At 42.6% G+C, this 19,973-nt stretch overlaps 1 protein-coding gene across 2 annotated transcripts; it reads right to left on the minus strand.

Annotated features, from left to right (window-relative positions):
- Positions 1 to 145: 145 nt before the first annotated feature.
- Positions 146 to 19,125, minus strand: LOC139546487 (G-protein coupled receptor 143-like). Of its 2 annotated transcripts, XM_071354914.1 has the most exons (10): positions 18,891 to 19,123; positions 18,286 to 18,566; positions 15,730 to 15,839; positions 14,963 to 15,057; positions 6,691 to 6,783; positions 6,011 to 6,120; positions 3,945 to 4,053; positions 3,034 to 3,151; positions 2,606 to 2,873; positions 146 to 1,115 (listed from the first exon to the last, which is right to left on the minus strand). In XM_071354914.1, the coding sequence occupies exons 2-10, from the start codon at positions 18,542 to 18,544 to the stop codon at positions 1,012 to 1,014; spliced, it is 1,266 nt and encodes a 421-aa protein (XP_071211015.1). In that variant the 5' UTR covers positions 18,545 to 18,566; positions 18,891 to 19,123; the 3' UTR covers positions 146 to 1,011. The 2 variants fall into 2 exon arrangements, with proteins under 2 accessions (XP_071211015.1, XP_071211016.1); XM_071354915.1 differs by lacking the exon at positions 6,691 to 6,783 and having other exon boundaries at positions 18,891 to 19,125.
- Positions 19,126 to 19,973: the final 848 nt, after the last annotated feature.

Raw genomic sequence — 19,973 nt, forward strand, 5'->3', positions numbered from 1 at the left:
ATGGAGAGGTAGATATTTAGTGTCAGTGTAGCACTTTATCAGATACTTCATGTGATCATTTAACTCATGACACATCAAACTTGAAAGAAATTACAAAATGCTTACCCTCCTTCAACTTGGGTTAAAGATAACACTATCACAACACTTCAATTGCTCAATGTTTAATACTGTATAAAATAGAACCAAAGTACAAGGTTAACAATGTAACGTTCAAAACCTTATCTACAAATCGTTTACCTATAAACAACATCTCAGGTAGAGATATATTCCCGTTCGTTTATGCTTTTGGGGGCTACTTATGTGCACAAGTCATACATGCATACGTACAGTATACTGGGTCTGCTGATGTGTTGAATGGAATACATGCTTCTGGAGTAATTAAGGCACATTTTTAAAAGGCAGCTTCTAGGTTCACCAATAGTCAATAGTACAAAGCTGACATTTCTTATCTGAATTGAACATGAGACACCGTGAGGTAGCCTTGAGGACTATTCCATTACTGTACAGTTGATGGTTCAGTAGCGTAACGCCAATGGTGATTAGGAGGGCTGTGTGTTCCGTGCTGAGGCAAATGAACTGGCAAACCCTTTGGGGCCTGTCATATGGACACCAGAGATATGAGAAGCAGATGGACGGCCAAGTGTGTCATGTTGTTCTGTGATAACAAACCTTTAACCATGCTACAGTAGTAATGAAATGGCAATCCTAAAGAGAAAAAAACCTGAAATGGTACAGGTAGACAGACCATTTTTAACACTGCTGGTTGATCTAGAGGGGCGTCTATGGGTTCATGGTTTTCCAACAGAGATCAGGGACAGGGTCTAACACTACGTCCCAAATGGCACCCTATTCCCTATATAGTGCACTACTTTTGACCAGAACCCTATGGCCCATGGTCAAAGTAGTGCACTGTATAGGGAATAGGGTGCCATTTGGGATGCGAACTAAAACATGGGGCAAAGACAGGTGCAGAGAGTGGAGGCTGGCAGCAGGTTTTGCAGGTGGCTCCAGCTAGTGCCTTGCAGAGCTCCCCAACGATTCTCCATCTGCGTCTATCTCCTCATAGTCTCGGTGCTCAGTGGAAATGTGGATTTCAATTGTACTAGACTCTGAACCTAGCAAGACAAAATAGGGGATAGGGGAGATGACCGAGTTAAGGCGGGTATATATATCCCTTCTCTTACACTTCAAATCAAAACTCCCAAGTGTCTAAAATTAACAAGTCCTCTGCTGCAGCTGTCTTCATTCAAGGCATGCACAACACCTTCATACAAGTAGCATATCTCTTACCATTGCGATTTTTTAAAAACAGGTTAGACAAGACTGTATTTACATGTGTTATGGGTTAAAATATATGTTTGGATCCTCTTGTTAAACCCCCCCCTCCCCCCAAAAAACAAGCCGAACAAATTTCCAACACAACTCTATATCGAAACGTAAATATAAGATCCTTGAGAGCCATAATACAAATTCATAAACAAGAAACACTAAAGCCTTGAAAGTTGTTCTTTATTTCATGAGGAGTTTTCATTAAGAAGCCAGGATCACTGTCTCAGATCCTGAACAACAATCAAAAACATTAAATATCTGTGTACATTTTCTTGAAATAGCGGTTGTTTTGGCTGTGTCGGCGGAGGAACTGCGTTAGAGTTGTCAAATCCAAAAGCGTATCCTTGCGTTAGGTTAACCAGAAGACTTTATAATCTAACAAATCCCACGCTACAAGTTCAAACACTCGAATCCGTGATTTTATATTGTCTACACCTCGATTAGACTGATAGGCTATAAATTAACATGAAACCATGTATTTGCCTACACTTCCTATCAACATTTAGAACTTCTAACACGGTAGGGATAATGAGGAAGAGAGTGGTTTGTGACACACTAGGCAGCGGCTGAAATGTGTCAGCTCATACCACAGTTACACCTCTAACATCGCCAAAACATTGCTATGCGGATGACTGCCAATGCGGGTTAACGCTAAATCTGATTGAATCATAACCTAAGTCTGCTTAAATAGTAGAACATAAAAATAAAAAAGAAACAAAAACATAAATTTCTCCCAAAAGACATTATATATTTTTGTCCTCACTTAATTGTAATATAACCATGTGAGAGCGTAAATATTTAACATTATGGAGTTAAAAGATGCAGCAGCACATGGCAGTTAAATACACGTTCTACTACTACACAAACAGTTCATGTCATTTCATGATGAGATCCAAAGCCTTTCTGTCCCTAGTCATTTCTCCTGGCTCAGACCATCATCCTCTATAATACATCATCTAAACTGGTCCTGGTGGACAATCTCTAACAGTAATATATTTTTCAAAACTGGATTTACTAAGGAAAACTTTGCCCGGTGAGTGAGGCCATTCCCTATGAGTCTGAAGTCATCTATAACTTTATAATCTAAAACCAAATCCATACTTGCTGGTATGATATGAAACAAACTGAGTGCGGCTTTATTGGCAGCACCATGCACTGCAGAATGTAACGTTAGATGATGATGCCCAGCGTGTGTACAACAGGTTTCACCAGCCTTGATACACTGGGGAGTTACCATTGCCATTCTCCCCGCTCTGCAGCCACACATGCCCTTTACCTTCTGATAGGACGCTGATGGCGTCGGAGGCCGGCTGCCCGTTGCCTGTCATGTTCTTGCCTGTCATGTTCTTGGCCTCCTGGACATGGCTCTGGTAGAGCAGGGTGGAGCCCACGATGGGGTTGTAGCCCCCCACGTTAGCCGCCGAGGTGGAGGCTGAGTCCCAGGCCAGCTCCCTCCTCTTCTGCAGGCTGCAGTCCACTTTGAAGCCCGTCCAGCCATGGAAGGCCAACGTGTTGAGGAAGCCTGACATGGGGTTCAAGATCCCCTGGAAACAGTAGAACACAGCACAGAGACCTTCAGATATGAACAAACCTGAGCCTTCAGAATAACACACTTACATTGGTGCTGGACTGGTTTGCTGTACAAATGAAAACTTCTTGCCAAGATCGTTTACTATAAAGTAAATGTATTGACAGTGAACCCACCATGATAAACCATGTGATGAGGGCTGCGTTTCGTATATTCTTCAAGTCACCAGCTTTTATATCTGTCTGCATCTCCAGGTAAAACAGAAGGCTTTCATTGATGATATTGGGAAGCCAGCTGAAAAGTGGGAATCATGATAAAGGTATCGTACATTAATGTCAGGAAAGCATACTGAATGTCAATACTTTTTTATTATGAATCTTATTTTTCATTATGAAAATTAGTTAAGTTCCTTTACTGACTGGACAGATTCACCCAGGGCTAGCTACAATATGGCAAATTAGGTCTCTATGGCTGCATTTACACAGGTAGACCAATTCTGATATTTTTTCCACTAATTGGTCTTTTGACCAATCACATCAGATCTTTTCACATCAGATCTTTCTCAGAGCTGATCTGATTGGTCAAAAGACCAATTAGTGAGAAAAAAATATCAGAATTGAGCTGCTTGTGTAAACACAGCCTTAAAGTAATTTATAAAAAGTGTAGTAAAAAAAGTGCCAGTTCTTCAATTTTGAAACGTGGATCTTAGAATTCAAGGGCCTCTGCAGCTCTCCATAATGTTCGGAAAACGCTTTTTAGAAATAAATGGATTTACACTACCGCATTATAAGTATGACCTCTTTGAGGAAGGTCATGGACTTTATGAAAAAAGGTCACACATAAGCCATTCTCCAGCATTGCCAGGAAACACAGTTGCCTTAACTTAATCAAATTTAAGTTTACTTTATTGCCAGGAGCTGTAATATAGATTCCTCCATAACCCATTTACTTGCCGTCAAGTTTTGTATGCTGTTTGGCCAACACAATATAATAGAAGACAGGATAAATGTTATAGACTACATACTATGTATCCCACAATGGCATGCATTATTCTGGTCTTTCTCTTAGATAAAGACAAGTTTCTTACCAAATAAAGAAAACCAGCATGATTTTGAAGAAGCGTATTTTTATCTCTGTTCCCAGGCGTCTCTCGTTTTCTGTGTAGATCCCTTGTCGTCCTTTCAATAATGATGTCACTGAATGGAAAAAAAACGAAGGTTCACATTCTTTCTTTCTGGTTTTACAATAATCACAGAATGTTTCTTCTGAAAAAGAATAGCTATAAAAGATTGAACCCATTTAAACACATCTCTGTAGGACTCTACATTTAAATACAATAGAGCTGTTAGTATTTACAGTTGAATTCTGAATTTTACATAGCCAAATACATTTAAACTCAGTTTTTCACAATTCCTGACATTTAATCCTAGTAAATATTCCCTGTCTAAGGTCAGTTAGGATCACCACTTTATTTTAAGAATGTGAAATGTCAGAATAATAGTAGAGAGAATTATTTATTTCAGCTTTTTTTTTATTTCATCACATTCCCAGTGGGTGAGAAGTTTACATACACTCAATTAGTATTTGGTAGCATTGCCTTTAAATTGTTTAACTTGGGTCAAACGTTTCGGGTAGCCTTCCACAAGCTTCCCACAATAAGTTGGGTGAATTTTGGCCCATTCCTCCTGACAGAGCTGGTGTAACTGAGACAGGTTTGTAGGCCTCCTTGCTCACACACGCTTTTTCAGTTCTCTCCACAAATGTTCTACGGGATTGAGGTCAGGGCTTTGTGATGGCCACTCCAATACCTTGACTTTGTTGTCATTTTGCCAAAACTTTGGAAGTATGCTTGGGGTCATTGTCCATTTGGAAGACCCATTTGCGACCAAGCTTTAACTTCCTGACTGATGTCTTGAGATGTTGCTTCAATATATCAACATAATTTTCCTCCCTCGTGATGCCATCTATTTTGTGAAGTGCACCAGACCCTCCTGCAGCAAAGTACCCCCACAACATGATGCTGCCAGCCCCGTGCTTCCCGGTTGGGATGGTGTTCCTCGGCCTTCAAGCCTCCCTCTTTTTCTCCAAACAGAACGATGGTCATTATAGCCAAACAGTTCTATTTTTGTTTCATCAGACCAGAGGACATTTCTCCAAAATGTACGATCTTTGTCCCCATGTGCAGTTGCAAACCGTAGTCTGGCTTTTTTATGGCAGTTTTTGAGCAGTGGCTTCTTCCTTGCTGAGTGGCCTTTCAGGTTATGTCGATATAGGACTCATTTTACTGTGGATATAGATACTTTTGTACCTATTTCCTCCAGCATCTTCACAAGGTCCTTTGCTGTTGTTCTGGGATTGATTTGCACTTTTAGCACCAAAGTACGTTCATCTCTAGGAGACAGAACGCGTCTCCTTCCTGAGCGGTATGATGGCTGCGTGGTCCCATGGTGTTTATACTTGCGTACTATTGTTTGTACAGATGAACGTGGTACCTTCAGGCATTTGGAAATTGCTCCCAAGGATGAACCAGACTTGGGAGCAAGTCTACATTTTTTTTTCTGAGGTCTTGGCTGATTTATTTTGGTTTTCCCATGATGTCAAGCAAAGAGGCACTGAGTTTGAAGGTAGGCCTTGAAATACATCCACAGGTACACCTCCAGTTGACTCAAATGGTGTCAATTAGCCTATCAGAAGCTTCTAAAGCCATGACATAATTTTTGGGAATTTTCCAAGCTGTTTAAAGGCACAGTCAACTTAGTGTATGTAAAATTCTGACCCACTGGAATTGTGATAGAGTGAATTAGAAGTGAAATAATCTGTCTGTAAACAATTGTTGGAAAAATTACTTGTGTCATGCACAAAGTAGATGTCCTAACCGACTTGCCAAAACTATAGTTTGTTAACAAGAAATTTGTGGAGTGGTTGAAAAACGAGTTTTAATGACTCCAACCTAAGTGTATGTAAACTTTCAACTTCAACTGTATCTATGTATGAAATATCTGATATGAGTGTGCCTGTGGATGCGGCCTGTGGGCCATGGTCAAAAGTAGTACTCTAAATAGGGAATAGGGTGCCATTTGGGATGCATATTTCCTGTCCAAGACTCTGAATCATAAAGAGCTAGCCAGCAACAGAGGGGCAGTTTGAACTGACCTGCAGACACAGTCCTGGCGAACAGCGTAGGGTTGACTATAAGCACCAGCAGTAGAGGAGCGTAGGTAGTGATGTAGTGAGGAATGGCATGCTGCAGGCCATTCTCACAGCTGCAACACGAGAGAGCACACTGAGGGAAAGGCACTGCACATCACACAACCTTACATGTATCCTCCAGGCATGGGGGAAGGATCACAGGAGGTAGCAGTACAGAGACATGTTGGGTTAGCACACCACAATCCTCAGTCATTTAAAGGTGTAGTTCAGGATTTTGGCAATGAAGCTCTTTATCTACTTTTCAGAATCATATGAACTCGTGGATACAATGTTCATGTAATTGCATCTAACTTCCTTCATACTGGACGCAGATACAGTACATAAAAATCGTAAGTTAATTTGACTCTGGGGAAGTAGATAAAGGGCCTCATTGCCAAAGTCCCGAACTATCCCGTTAACTACAATAGGGCTATTGACTGTCAGTGTACAGCACAAGTCTTGGAATGCACATGAAACTGGTCTAACATCAAGGATCCTGAGACAATGTTCACTCCTCCAAGTATCTTGACAGTCAGCAGTCCAGTAAATGTTATCACAACTTCACAAGCCTACATTTTCAATGTGATTCATGACAACACAAACTTGATGTCACAGACACAGCCAATGGAGAGCTGTTGACATACCTGGAGATGGATGGGTAGTAGAGCATGGCCACACCCTCCACACACAGCAACACGGCCAGACCCCATGTGATCATGTGATACAGGATGATGGTACTGACGGAACAACAAGACATCACATGTCATGGGGCCCTGTGTGTTGGTTAATTATGTCACATGACTTGGATTTTAATCTTTATTTAAAACTTTTTGGGGATAGGGGGCAGCATTTTCACTTTTGGATGAATAGCGTGCCCAGAGTGAACTGCCTCCTACTCTGTCCCAGATGCTAATATATGCATATTATTATTACTATTGGATAGAAAACACTCTGAAGTTTCTAAAACTGTTTGAATGATGTCTGTGAGTATAACATAACTCATATGGCAGGCGAAAACCTGAGAAAAATCCAACCAGGAAGTGGGATATCTGAGGTTGGTCGATTTTCAAATCAGCCCCTATTGAATGCACAGTAGGATATGGATCTGTTTGCACTTCCTACAGCTTCCACTAGATGTCAACAGTCTGTAGAACCTTGAATGAGGCTTCTACTGTGATGTGGAGCCGGATGGGAGCTGTTTGAGTCAGTGGTCTGGCAGAGAGCCCGGTCCTGGTCAGGCGCATTTCACAAGATAGCGACCTGCATTCCATTGCTTCTCTACAGACAAAGGAATTCTCCGGTTGGAACGTTATTGAATAGTTATGATAACAACATTCTCGTCAATCATAATCACAGCCGTATACATTCCCCCCCAAGCAGACACATCGATGGCCCTGAACGAACTTTATCTGACTCTTTGTAAACTGGAAACCACACACCCTGAGGCTGCATTCATCGTAGCTGGGGATTTTAACAAGGCTAATCTAAAAACAAAACTCCCTAAATTCTATCAGCATATCGATTGTGCTACCAGGGCTGGAAAAACACTAGACCATTGTTACACTAATTTCCGCGACGCTTATAAGGCCCTCCCCCGCCCCCCTTTCGGAAAAGCTGACCACGACTCCATTTTGTTGATTCCAGCCTACAAACAAAAACTCAAACAACAAGCTCCCGCGCTCAGGTCTGTTCAACGCTGGTCCGACCAATCTGAATCCACGCTTCAAGACTGCTTCGATCACGCAGATTGGAATATGTTCCGCATCGCGTCCAACAACAATATTGACGAATATGCTGATTCGGTGAGCGAGTTCATTAGGAAGTGCATTGACGATGTCGTACCCACAGCAACGATAAAAACATTCCCAAACCAGAAACCGTGGATTGACGGCAGCATTCGCGTGAAACTGAAAGCGCGAACCACTGCTTTTAACCAGGGCAAGGTGACCGGAAGCATGACCGAATACAAACAGTGTAGCTATTCTCTCCGCAAGGCAATCAAACAGGCCAAGTCTCAGTACAGAGACAAAATCGAGTCGAAATTCAACAGCTCAGACACAAGAGGTATGTGGCAGGGTCTACAGTCAATCACGGATTACAAAAAGAAAACCAGCCCCGTCGAGGACCAGGATGTCTTGCTCCCAGACAGGCTAAACAACTTTTTTGCCCGCTTTGAGGACAATACAGTGCCACTGACACGGCCCCCTACCAAAACCTGCGGGTTCTCCTTCACTGCAGCCGAGGTGAGTAAAACATTTAAACGTGTTAACCCTCGCAAGGCTGCAGGCCCAGACGGCATTCCCAGCCGCGTCCTCAGAGCATGCGCAGACCAGCTGGCTGGTGTGTTTACGGACATATTCAATCAATCCTTATCCCAGGCTGCTGTTCCCACATGCTTCAAGAGGGCCACCATTGTTCCTGTTCCCAAGAAAGCTAAGGTAACTGAGCTAAACGACTACCGCCCCGTAGCACTCACTTCCGTCATCATGAAGTGCTTTGAGAGACTAGTCAAGGACCATATCACCTCCACCCTACCGGACACCCTAGACCCACTCCAATTTGCTTACCGACCCAATAGGTCCACAGACGACGCAATCGCAACCACACTGCACACTGCCCTAACCCATCTGGACAAGAGGAATACCCATGTGAGAATGCTGTTCATCGATTACAGCTCAGCATTTAACACCATAGTACCCTCCAAACTCGTCATCAAGCTCGAGACCCTGGGTCTCGACCCCGCCCTGTGCAACTGGGTCCTGGACTTCCTGACGGGCCGCCCCCAGGTGGTGAGGGTAGGTAACAACATCTCCACCCCGCTGATCCTCAACACTGGGGCCCCACAAGGGTGCGTTCTGAGCCCTCTCCTGTACTCCCTGTTCACCCACGACTGCGTGGCCATGCACGCCTCCAACTCAATCATCAAGTTTGCGGATGACACTACAGTGGTAGGCTTGATCACCAACAACGACGAGACGGCCTACAGGGAGGAGGTGAGGGCCCTCGGAGTGTGGTGTCAGGAAAATAACCTCATACTCAACGTCAACAAAACAAAGGAGATGATTGTGGACTTCAGGAAACAGCAGAGGGAGCACCCCCCTATCCACATCGACGGGTCAGTAGTGGAGAAGGTGGAAAGTTTTAAGTTCCTCGGTGTACACATCACGGACAAACTGAACTGGTCCACCCACACAGACAGCGTTGTGAAGAAGGCGCAGCAGCGCCTCTTCAACCTCAGGAGGCTGAAGAAATTCGGCTTGTCACCAAAAGCACTCACAAACTTCTACAGATGCACAATCGAGAGCATCCTGTCGGGCTGTATCACCGCCTGGTACGGCAACTGCTCCGCCCACAACCGTAAGGCTCTCCAGAGGGTAGTGAGGTCTGCAGAACGCATCACCAGGGGCAAACTACCTGCCCTCCAGGACACCTACACCACCCGATGTCACAGGAAGGCCATAAAGATCATCAAGGACAACAACCACCCAAGCCACTGCCTGTTCACCCCGCTATCATCCAGAAGGCGAGGTCAGTACAGGTGCATCAAAGCAGGGACCGAGAGACTGAAAAACAGCTTCTATCTCAAGGCCATCAGACTGTTAAACAGCCACCACTAACATTTAGCGGCCGCTGCCAACATACTGACTCAACTCCAGCCACTTTAAAAATGGGAATTGATGGAAATTATGTAAAAATGTACCACTAGCCACTTTAAGCAATGCCACTTAATACAATGTTTACATACCCTACATTACCCATCTCATATGTATATATACTGTACTCTATATCATCTACTGCATCTTGCCATCTTTATGCAATACATGTACCACTAGCCACTTTAAACTATGCCACTTTATGTTTACATACCCTACAGTACTCATCTCATATGTATATACCGTACTCTATACCATCTACTGCATCTGCCATGCCGTTCTGTACCACCACTCATCCATATATCTTTATGTACATATTCTTTATCCCTTACACTTGTGTGTGTGTGTAAGGTAGTAGTGTGGAATTGTTAGGTTAGATTACTGTTGGTTATTACTGCATTGTCGGAACTAGAAGCACAAGCATTTCGCTACACTCGCATTAACATCTGCTAACCATGTGTATGTGACTAATAAAATTTGATTTGATTTTTGAACATCCTAAAGATTGATTCTATACTTAGTTTGGCAAGTTTCTTCAACCTGTAATATAACTTTTTGAAGTTTCCTTCCGACGTTCGGTTGGACCTGCACGAGCGTTTGGATATGTGTACTAAACGTGCTAACAAAAGTAGCTACTTGGACATTAATAATGGACATTATTGAACAAAACAACAATTTATTGTGGAACTAGGATTCCTGGGAGTGCATTCTGATGAAGATCATCAAAGGTAAGGGAATATTTATGATGTAATTTCTGATTTCTGTTGACTCCAACATGGCGGAGAAATGTTGTTTCTATCTGAGCGCCGTCTCAGATTATTGCATGGTTTGCTTTTCCGTAAAGTATTTTTGAAATCTGACACAGCGGTTGCATTAAGAACAAGTGTATCTTTAATTCTATGTAAAACATGTATCTTTCATCAAAGTTCATGATGAGTATTTATGTTATTTGATGTGGCTCTCTGCAATTTCTCAGGATATTTTGGAGGCATTTCTGAACATGGCGCCAATGTAAACTGAGGTTTTTGGATATAAATATTAACTTTATCAAACAAAACATACAGTGGGGAGAACAAGTATTTGATACACTGCCGATTTTGCAGGTTTTCCTACTTACAAAGCATGTAGAGGTCTGTAATTTTTATCATAGGTACACTTCAACTGTGAGAGGCGGAATCTAAAACAAAAATCCAGAAAATCACATTGTATGATTTTTAAGTAATTAATTTGCATTTTATTGCATGACATAAGTATTTGATCACCTACCAACCAGTAAGAATTCCGGCTCTCACAGACCTGTTAGTTTTACTTTAAGAAGCCCTCCTGTTCTCCACTCATTACCTGTATTAACTGCACCTGTTTGAACTCATTACCTGTATAAAAGACACCTGTCCACACACTCAATCAAACAGACTCCAACCTCTCCACAATGGCCAAGACCAGAAAGCTGTGTAAGGACATCAGGGATAAAATTGTAGACCTGGACAAGGCTGGGATGGGCTACAGGACAATAGGCAAGCAGCTTGGTGAGAAGGCAACAACTGTTGGCGCAATTATTAGAAAATGGAAGAAGTTCAAGATGACGGTCAATCACCCTCGGTCTGGGGCTCCATGCAAGATCTCACCTCGTGGGGCATCAATGATCATGAGGAAGGTGAGGGATCAGCCCAGAACTACACGGCAGGACCTGGTCAATGACCTGAAGAGAGCTGGGACCACAGTCTCAAAGAAAACCATTAGTAACACATTACGCCGTCATGGATTAAAATACTGCAGCGCACGCAAGGTCCCCCTGCTCAAGCCAGCGCATGTCCAGGCCCGTCTGAAGTTTGCCAATGACCATCTGGATGATCCAGAGGAGGAATGGGTGAAGGTCATGTGGTCTGATGAGACAAAAATAGAGCTTTTTGGTCTAAACTCCACTCGCCGTGTTTGGAGGAAGAAGAAGGATGAGTACAGCCCCAAGAACACCATCCCAATCGTGAAGCATGGAGGTGGAAACATCATTCTTTGGGGATGCTTTTCTGCAAAGGGGACAGGACGACTGCACCGTATTGAGGGGAGGATGGATGGGGCCATGTATCGCGAGATCTTGGCCAACAACCTCCTTCCCTCAGTAAGAGCATTGAAGATGGGTCGTGGCTGGGTCTTCCAGCATGACAACGACCCGCAACACACAGCCAGGGCAACTAAGGAGTGGCTCCGTAAGAAGCATCTCAAGGTCCCGGAGTGGCCTAGCCAGTCTCCAGACCTGAACCCAATAGAAAATCTTTGGAGGGAGCTGAAAGTCCGTATTGCCCAGCGACAGCCCCGAAACCTGAAGGATCTGGAGAAGGTCTGTATGGAGGAGTGGGCCAAAATCCCTGCTGCAGTGTGTGCAAACCTGGTCAAGAACTACAGGAAACGTATGATCTCTGTAATTGCAAACAAAGGTTTCTGTACTAAATATTAAGTTCTGCTTTTCTGATGTATCAAATACTTATGTCATGCAATAAAATGCTAATTAATTACTTAAAAATCATACAATGTGATTTTCTGGATTTTTGTTTTAGATTCCGTGTCATGTTTTGTCATTGATTATCATGTCTTGTCCCTGTGCTTCCCTCTGCTGGTCTTATTAGGTTCTTTCCCTCTTTCTATCCCTCTCTCTCCCCCTCCCTCTCTCCCTCTCTCGCTCTCTCTCTCTATCGCTCCGTTCCTGCTCCCAGCTGTTTCTCATTCTCCTAACGACCTCATTTACTCTTTCACACCTGTCCCCTATTTTGCCCTCTGATTAGAGTCCCTATTTCCCCCTCTGTTTTCCGCTTCTGTCCTTGTCGGATTCTTGTTTGATGTTTGCTGTTCTGTGTCCTTGTTCCGCCCTGTCGTGTTTTTGCCTTCTTCAGATGCTGCGTGTGAGCAGGTGTCTATGTCAGCTACGGCCTGTGCCTTCCTGAAGCGACCTGCAGTCTGTGGTCGCGTCTCCAGTCGTTCCTCTCTACTGACGAGAGGATTTCAGTTTCCTGTTTTGGATTTACCTTTGATAATATCCAGGAGAATCATTGTTTGTTTAAGACTGGAATAAAGACTCTGTTTCTATTACGTCGCTTTTGGGTCCTCATTCACCAGCATAACATTCCGTCTCTCACAGTTGAAGTGTACCTATGATAAAAATGACAGACCTCTACATGCTTTGTAAGTAGGAAAACCTGCAAAATCGGCAGTGTATCAAATACTTGTTCTCCCCACTGTATATGTATTGTGTAACATGACGTCCTATGAGTGTCATCTGATGAAGATCATCAAAGGTTAGTGATTCATTTTATCTCAATTTCCGCTTTTTGTGACTCCTATCTTTGGCTGGAAAAATGGCTGTGTGTTTTTTTTGACTTGGTGGTGATCTATTATAATCATATGTTGTGCTTTCGCTGTAAAGCATTTTTGAAATCGGACACGATGGGTAGATTAACAAGATGTTTATCTTTCATTTGCTGTATTGGACTTGTTAATGTGTGAAAGTTACATATTTCAAAAAAAATAAATTGAATTTCCCGCGCTGCCTTTTCAGCGGAATGTTGTCGAGGGGTTCCGCTAGCGGAACGCCTGTCCTAGACAGCTTTTTCATTTCAATTTTATTTTTTATGTCAGATGGTCCAGTACCATCCTTAGACAATTGTTTTCATTTTTGATGTAATTCTCATTTCTGGAAAAGGCTTAAAATAGAGGTTAAAATCCAGGTCATGTGACATGATTTACTAAAACACAGGGCACTAGTCATGATTCATGAGCCAGGCAAAGCTTTCAACACATAAACATACACTAAATGTACAAAACATTAAGGACACTGTCCTAATATTGAGTTGCACCCCCAGTTGGCTGGATGTCCTTTTGGTGATGGACCATTTCTTGATACACACGGGAAACTGTTGAGCGTGAAAAACCCAGCAGCGTTCCAGTTATTGTTTTGTCTTGCCCATTCACCCTCTGAATGGCACACATACACAATCCATGTCTCAGTTATCTTAAGGCTTAAAAATCCTTTAACCAGGGCCTCCCGGGTGACGCAGTGGTCTAGGGCACTGCATCGCAGCGCTAGCTGTGCCACCAGAGTCTCTGGGTTCGCGCCCAGGCTCTGTCGCAGCCGGCCGCGACCGGGGGGTCCGTGGGGCGACGCACAATTGGCCTAGCGTCGTCCGGGTTAGGGAGGGTTTGGCCGGTAGGGATATCCTTGTCTCATCGCGCTCCAGCGACTCCTGTGGCGGGCCGGGCCCAGTGCGCGCTAACCAAGGGGGGCGGGTGCACGGTGTTTCCTCCGACACATTGGTGCGGCTGGCTTCCGGGTTGGAGGCGCGCTGTGTTAAGAAGCAGTGCGGCTTGGTTGGGTTGTGCTTCGGAGGACGCATGACTTTCGACCTTCGACTCTCCCGAGCCCGTACGGGAGTTGTAGCGATGAGACAAGATAGTAATTACTAGCGATTGGATACCATGAAAATTGGGGAGAAAAGGGGGTAAAATTAATAAATAAATAAAAAAATCCTTTAACCTGCTCCCCTTCATTAATACCGATTGAAGTGGATTTAACAAGTGACATCAATAAGGGATTGTACATTTCACCAGGATTCACCTGGTCAGTCTATGTCATGAAAAGAGCAGGTGTCCTTAATATTTTTTACACTCTGTGTAGTATATTTCACACAATATCTCACTGACTACATATGAGATACACGGTAACGCCCAGAGAGAAGTGGTATCAGAACTGAAGAGCAGATTTTCACATTCTCTGCCTAATGGAAGTGGCATATCATTAGGACAGTATGAATAATTAAACACAATATTTGTTTTTGCGCTACATAAGTCGCTGTGGTACTTTTCCCCATCTGGAAAGACAGAAGAGTTTTATATTGAGGAGTTGCAGCTATATTATATTGTGAGATTACTGATATTATATTGATGTTCAGAGGCACATCAGAGGCAGTGGTACTTTTCCCTAACTGGAGACATAGTCAAGAGTTTTATGTCTATAGTATTTTGAGAGCAGAGGAGGCTCGTGAGGGGAGGACGGCTCATAATGAATGGAACAATATCAAACACATGGAAACCAGGTGTTTGATGTGTTTGAGACCATTCTTTTGATTCCGTTCTATTGATTCCGTTCCAGCCATTACTATGAGCCCATCCTCCCCTTTTAAAGTGCCACCAGCCAACACTGATTGGGAGAAAATATATTTGATATAGAAGTGATATAGCAAAATGTGATTGATAGCAGGAGGAGAGTATAGACTACCTGATTCCTGCAGATCTTCTGACCACAAGGAAGACATCCACAGCGTAACAGAAGGTCCACCAGAAGGATGCACTGAAGAACAGCTGGATCCACATCTGTGGAACACAAACCAGACTAAACATCAGAACAACACACTGTATATAAACCATACTGCAACAAGCATCATACAGGAGGATATTATACATGGTGCAGAATCTCTCCTTGATAAGTAACGTGATAGCTTTCTAATGTAACTAAACCTAATCTAGGTCTAATCTCGTATTTGAAATAGGCCTATGTCTGTGTCTCTGCATGTTTAAGAGCACAGGGTGGTCGGTACATGTAGGCATCTCTGCTGTGTGTCAGTGTGTCCAACACCCAAACACTGGATCAACGTTGTTAAATGCTACATGCAGAATAATTGACTTACTCAGGGAATTTCAAATTCTCTAAATAATGGTGATGGTTCAACACTCTTGACTTTCCTCAACATTCTCTGCTGTGTGCAGTGAGATGTTTTATTCTATGGTTCTTCACAACAATAACTCCTTTAAGCACCATTTTGTCATGCAAGTGACTGTTTCTAATGTAAAATACAATCTGCTAGCCCATTCCTGTCAATTTTTTAACCTAAGCTCAGGGATTCAAACCAGCAACCTTTCGGTTACTGGACCAATGCTCTTAACCGCTAGGCTACCTGCCATAACTCTTTTTCTGCCAGGTCAGGAGTTTTTCCTGGTCAGGTTACATGGTCAGGAAAAAGTCCTAGACGTGGTTATCATACGTACTGCACTGCCGACGCAGAACACCTCTGGCCACACATCGCTGTTGTTGGCCACATTGATCCCTCTGACAAGGTTGGGCATGCCCAGCCAGATGGATGACCTCATTATCATACCTGGAGGAGACAAACACAACATCTCAAAACATCTGACCGTCTCATAAAGATGTGTTTAATATGGCTCCTGACTGTATGGATGTCAATGAGTCTACATTGATGACACACTCAGTAGAACGGTCAACCATTGGACGGTCAGTAGAACGGTCAAACAAATGCAACAAGGCTCAGATCACAGAAACTAAATAGAAATACACGAGGGTGATTTTTAAACATATGTCCATTAAACTGTCATCTTTGTGAGGTGGACGGAAATCACCATAGCATCATACATACCTTACAGGGTATTATACTGGAGTTAAATCCTCACTGGCTTTAATTAACACTGGAAACAGATAATGAAGCTGTTGCTTATTTGGCTCGTATTATTACACACCTTGTTAATGTGATTCTGTCATGGAATCCTTTTTATTGTGGTTACAAGTGTAATGGAAATACTAGACACGTCAGGTGATGGTTCATAAGGGCCTTTCCGCTTCCTGCATCCGATAGGGCTGCCCTGCTGCACTGTGCTATGACGCTTGGAAACATGTGAGTATACTTCAGGAACTTAACGTGATGTACTTGATGCTCAAGTGTGCTTTGGCTGAAATGTGGCATGTTGAACGTATTAAAGTTGTTTTTATTTGCAGTGGGAAAACAACCATGCTTGGAGAAACTGGAACCACATACTATTCAGGTTAATTAGATTATTCTTTGACACCTTCTGTAGAAGCAAAATAACAAAGAAAGACATACCTTTGTGGGTAGTGAATGTCAAATGTATAATTTCTCACTACCAATTGATTTAACATGTTGATTTATTGTGTTCTAATGTCATTTTCCCTGTAGACAATGAAATAGGTTTTCATTGCAACAAATATATCAGCATAGTAATTTAAATGAAGAATAGAATTGATCAAACACCCTCAGTTCTATATTCACAGAAGTACAGCAGTCCTCAGTTCTATACTCACAGAAGGACAGCAGTCCTCAGTTCTATACTCACAGAAGGACAGCAGTCCTCAGTTATATACTCACAGAAGGACAGCAGTCCTCAGTTCTATACTCACAGAAGGACAGCAGTCCTCAGTTCTATACTCACAGAAGGACAGCAGTCCTCAGTTCTATACTCACAGAAGGACAGCAGTCCTCAGTTATATACTCACAGAAGGACAGCAGTCCTCAGTTCTATACTCACAGAAGGACAGCAGTCCTCAGTTCTATACTCACAGAAAGACAGCGGTCCTCAGTTATATACTCACAGAAGGACATCAGTCCTCAGTTCTATACTCACAGAAGGACAGCAGTCCTCAGTTATATACTCACAGAAGGACAGCAGTCCTCAGTTCTATACTCACAGAAGGGCAGCAGTCCTCAGTTCTATACTCACAGAAGGACAGCGGTCCTCAGTTATATACTCACAGAAGGACATCAGTCCTCAGTTCTATACTCACAGAAGGACAGCAGTCCTCAGTTCTATACTCACAGAAGGACAGCAGTCCTCAGTTCTTCTTCTCCATTAGTGTCTTATCTCTACTAGACCTTCTAGTAAAGGCCATGACTCAACTTAAAGTGCTTTGATTTAGTATGCTATCATTTTGTGTGACAAATGTCCATTTTGTGACTATTTCAGAGGGCTTCGAGGATATAAAATGTCACCAGTGACAATTCAAGCAATGTTGGCTGACTAGACTACACCTCTCACATGAGTCTAATTCTAATCTTACTATATCAAGGAATTATCCAGCACATATTCTAATTTCAAACAGTAGCCTAGGTGATGTTAAGAAACTGAAACTACTATAGTAACTAGGCCTATAAATGGCCTCATTTAGACACTGCCAGGAGACAAATCAGTCCAATGGTTGGCTTGTGGGACTATACTGTATTTTCTTCATTGTGTATAATTGATTACCGTTATGAAAACAAGCTGGTAAGAGTCCATTCTTTCACAATGCATAAATGGTTTATTACAACTTGAAAATGTTGGCTCGTGCGTCATCATAATTAGGCTTAGCTACATGATGTGCCATGAGTAGATTTCCATGTGAGACTGAGAGCTATTACAAAATGAGCAAATTGAGCAATATGCCCAATTGTATGTGATATTTCTTATTGTTATTGTGTTACTTTTTATTTTAGGGAAAAAATTGGTAAATATTTTCTTGTTCTTGAACTGCACTTTTGGTTAAGGGCTTGTAAGTAAGCATTTCACGGTAAAGTCTACACTTGTTGCATTCGGCGCATTTGACAAATAAAGTTTGATTTGATTTGATAAGAACTGGTGTTTCACTAGCAACAATAGTAGATTCCATTGTCATATGCTATGATGAACAATTAAAAAGTTCAGAGTAAAGTAGGCTGACACAATTCTAAACTTGGTGTACGCCTACAGCTTTGATTAAACTCTCCATCGTATCCGCAGTGACGTGAAAAGTGTTGATGAAAAGTAACATTTCCTTACCTGTACATCCCAGAATATCACATATGCTGATGATAAACAATATTCTCGACGAAGACGCTGGCTTGGGAAGAGGGTACTGTCCAAGGCGTCTGTAACCCCTACGTTTGGGCAAAAGTTGTAATATAGAAAATATCAAACTTAAACCTGCGCTACCAATGCAAATGGCGCTAAAGAAGAGGGGCTGAAAAGTAATGACAAATTCAGTCGATGCGTCTCTGTTTGGGCAGCAGAACGTCTCCAGCCTTGGGGATGCCATCATGGGCTAGATGCAGAAAAGCAGGCTACGGTGTCAGGGGAGAAAATAAAGGGAAATTCATTCATTTAGTCGTGGTATGAGCTGCTCCTAGTGAAAATCACGGGTTGAATCATCATGTGCTTCTATTTAATCTTTCCAGTTAGGGTCTAACTGCCCCACATTGGTAAGAGCCTACAAAAAGAATGTTGCTCCGACATTTGGAGTAAAAAGGCTTACTCATTGTTCAGTTACATTTTTCCAACAAGTTATCCAAGCCTCTATAATATTAAGTATAAATTGCATTATGAGTGTATGAAAACGTGAAAATAAGAGTGAATCAATGTGTGTTCAGGAAGAGACTGTGACTCACCTTTAATAAATAGCAGAGGCTGTAGTCCTGGTGGAAAATATGAAATGCACAGTATGCAAACTTTTTCATTTTCTACAACAATTTACCCAATTATACAAGAACATGTGATCATATGCAGTCGTTTAGAGTGGTTTGAATGTAGGTAGGCTACATTCGAAAGTTGAAATACAGTAGCAAAGTTAAAAGGCCCTACCCTGTCCAGACAGATAGATTATGAACACCCTACTGCACAGCCCCTTGGCCTGAGTAGGTAGGGAGCTGCTGCATTCCAACTCTTAAGAACCAGAAAAGCAGGTGCGGAAAGGATTTGTGGAACAAAACAAAGGAGCTATGAATATGCATTGATTACAGAGAGGGCATTGAGTGGGTTTATGCAATGATAAACTATTCTAATCCATGCCCTTTCTCTGACAAGGCACAAGTAATTTATGTGTTAGGTTTACAGTGGCAGGGATTATATCAACATAATTTACTCCTGAGGTACTGACGTGTTGCACCCTCTACAACCCTGCTGGTCATCTATGAACGATTGAACATCTTGAAGAACAATTTGGCCTTAATGGCCATGTACTCTTATAATCTCCATCCAGCACAGCCAGAAGAGGACTAGCCACCCCTCAGAGCCTGGTTCCTCTCTAGGTTTCTCCCTATGCCTTTCTAGGGAGTTTTTCCTAGCCACCGTGTTTCTACATCTGCATTGCTTGCTGTTTGGGGTTTTAGGCTGGGTTTCTGTATAGCATTTTGTGACACCTGCTGATGTAAAAAAGACTTTATAAATACATTTGATTGATAGATTGATAGTAGGCTATTTGATTTTGCAGCATCCCCCTAGAGAGCTCTCTCTCTTCTCTCTGTCTCGTTCTCCCTCTGAACAAACCTCTCTCTGCTACTGTCATCTGATGGTGGATCAGATGACAGTAGTAATAACTTCTAACTTCTAATAACTTCTAAAGAATGCTTTCATCTGGACTGTCCTTGGGATAGAGAATCACCTCGTTGCATCCATGAAGAGTGCATGTCACAGAATGCGCATAAGGAGTGCCTTGTCATGTTTTCTCACTGTCACGTGTTTGCCTCTCGATA

This window comes from Salvelinus alpinus, chromosome 20, assembly GCF_045679555.1.
Source record: "Salvelinus alpinus chromosome 20, SLU_Salpinus.1, whole genome shotgun sequence".
NCBI classification, from domain to species: Eukaryota; Metazoa; Chordata; class Actinopteri; order Salmoniformes; family Salmonidae; genus Salvelinus; species Salvelinus alpinus.

Coding starts and splice junctions, on each gene's coding strand:
- LOC139546487 (XM_071354914.1), bottom strand. CDS start 18,544: ATGATGGCATCCCCAAGGCTGGAGACGTTCTGCTGCCCAAACAGAGAC. Junction 3,152..3,944: donor ATGCTGGTTTTCTTTATTTG/GTAAGAAACTTG, acceptor CCCACTTTTCAG/CTGGCTTCCCAATATCATCA. Junction 2,874..3,033: donor TCATCACATGGTTTATCATG/GTGGGTTCACTG, acceptor TACTGTTTCCAG/GGGATCTTGAACCCCATGTC.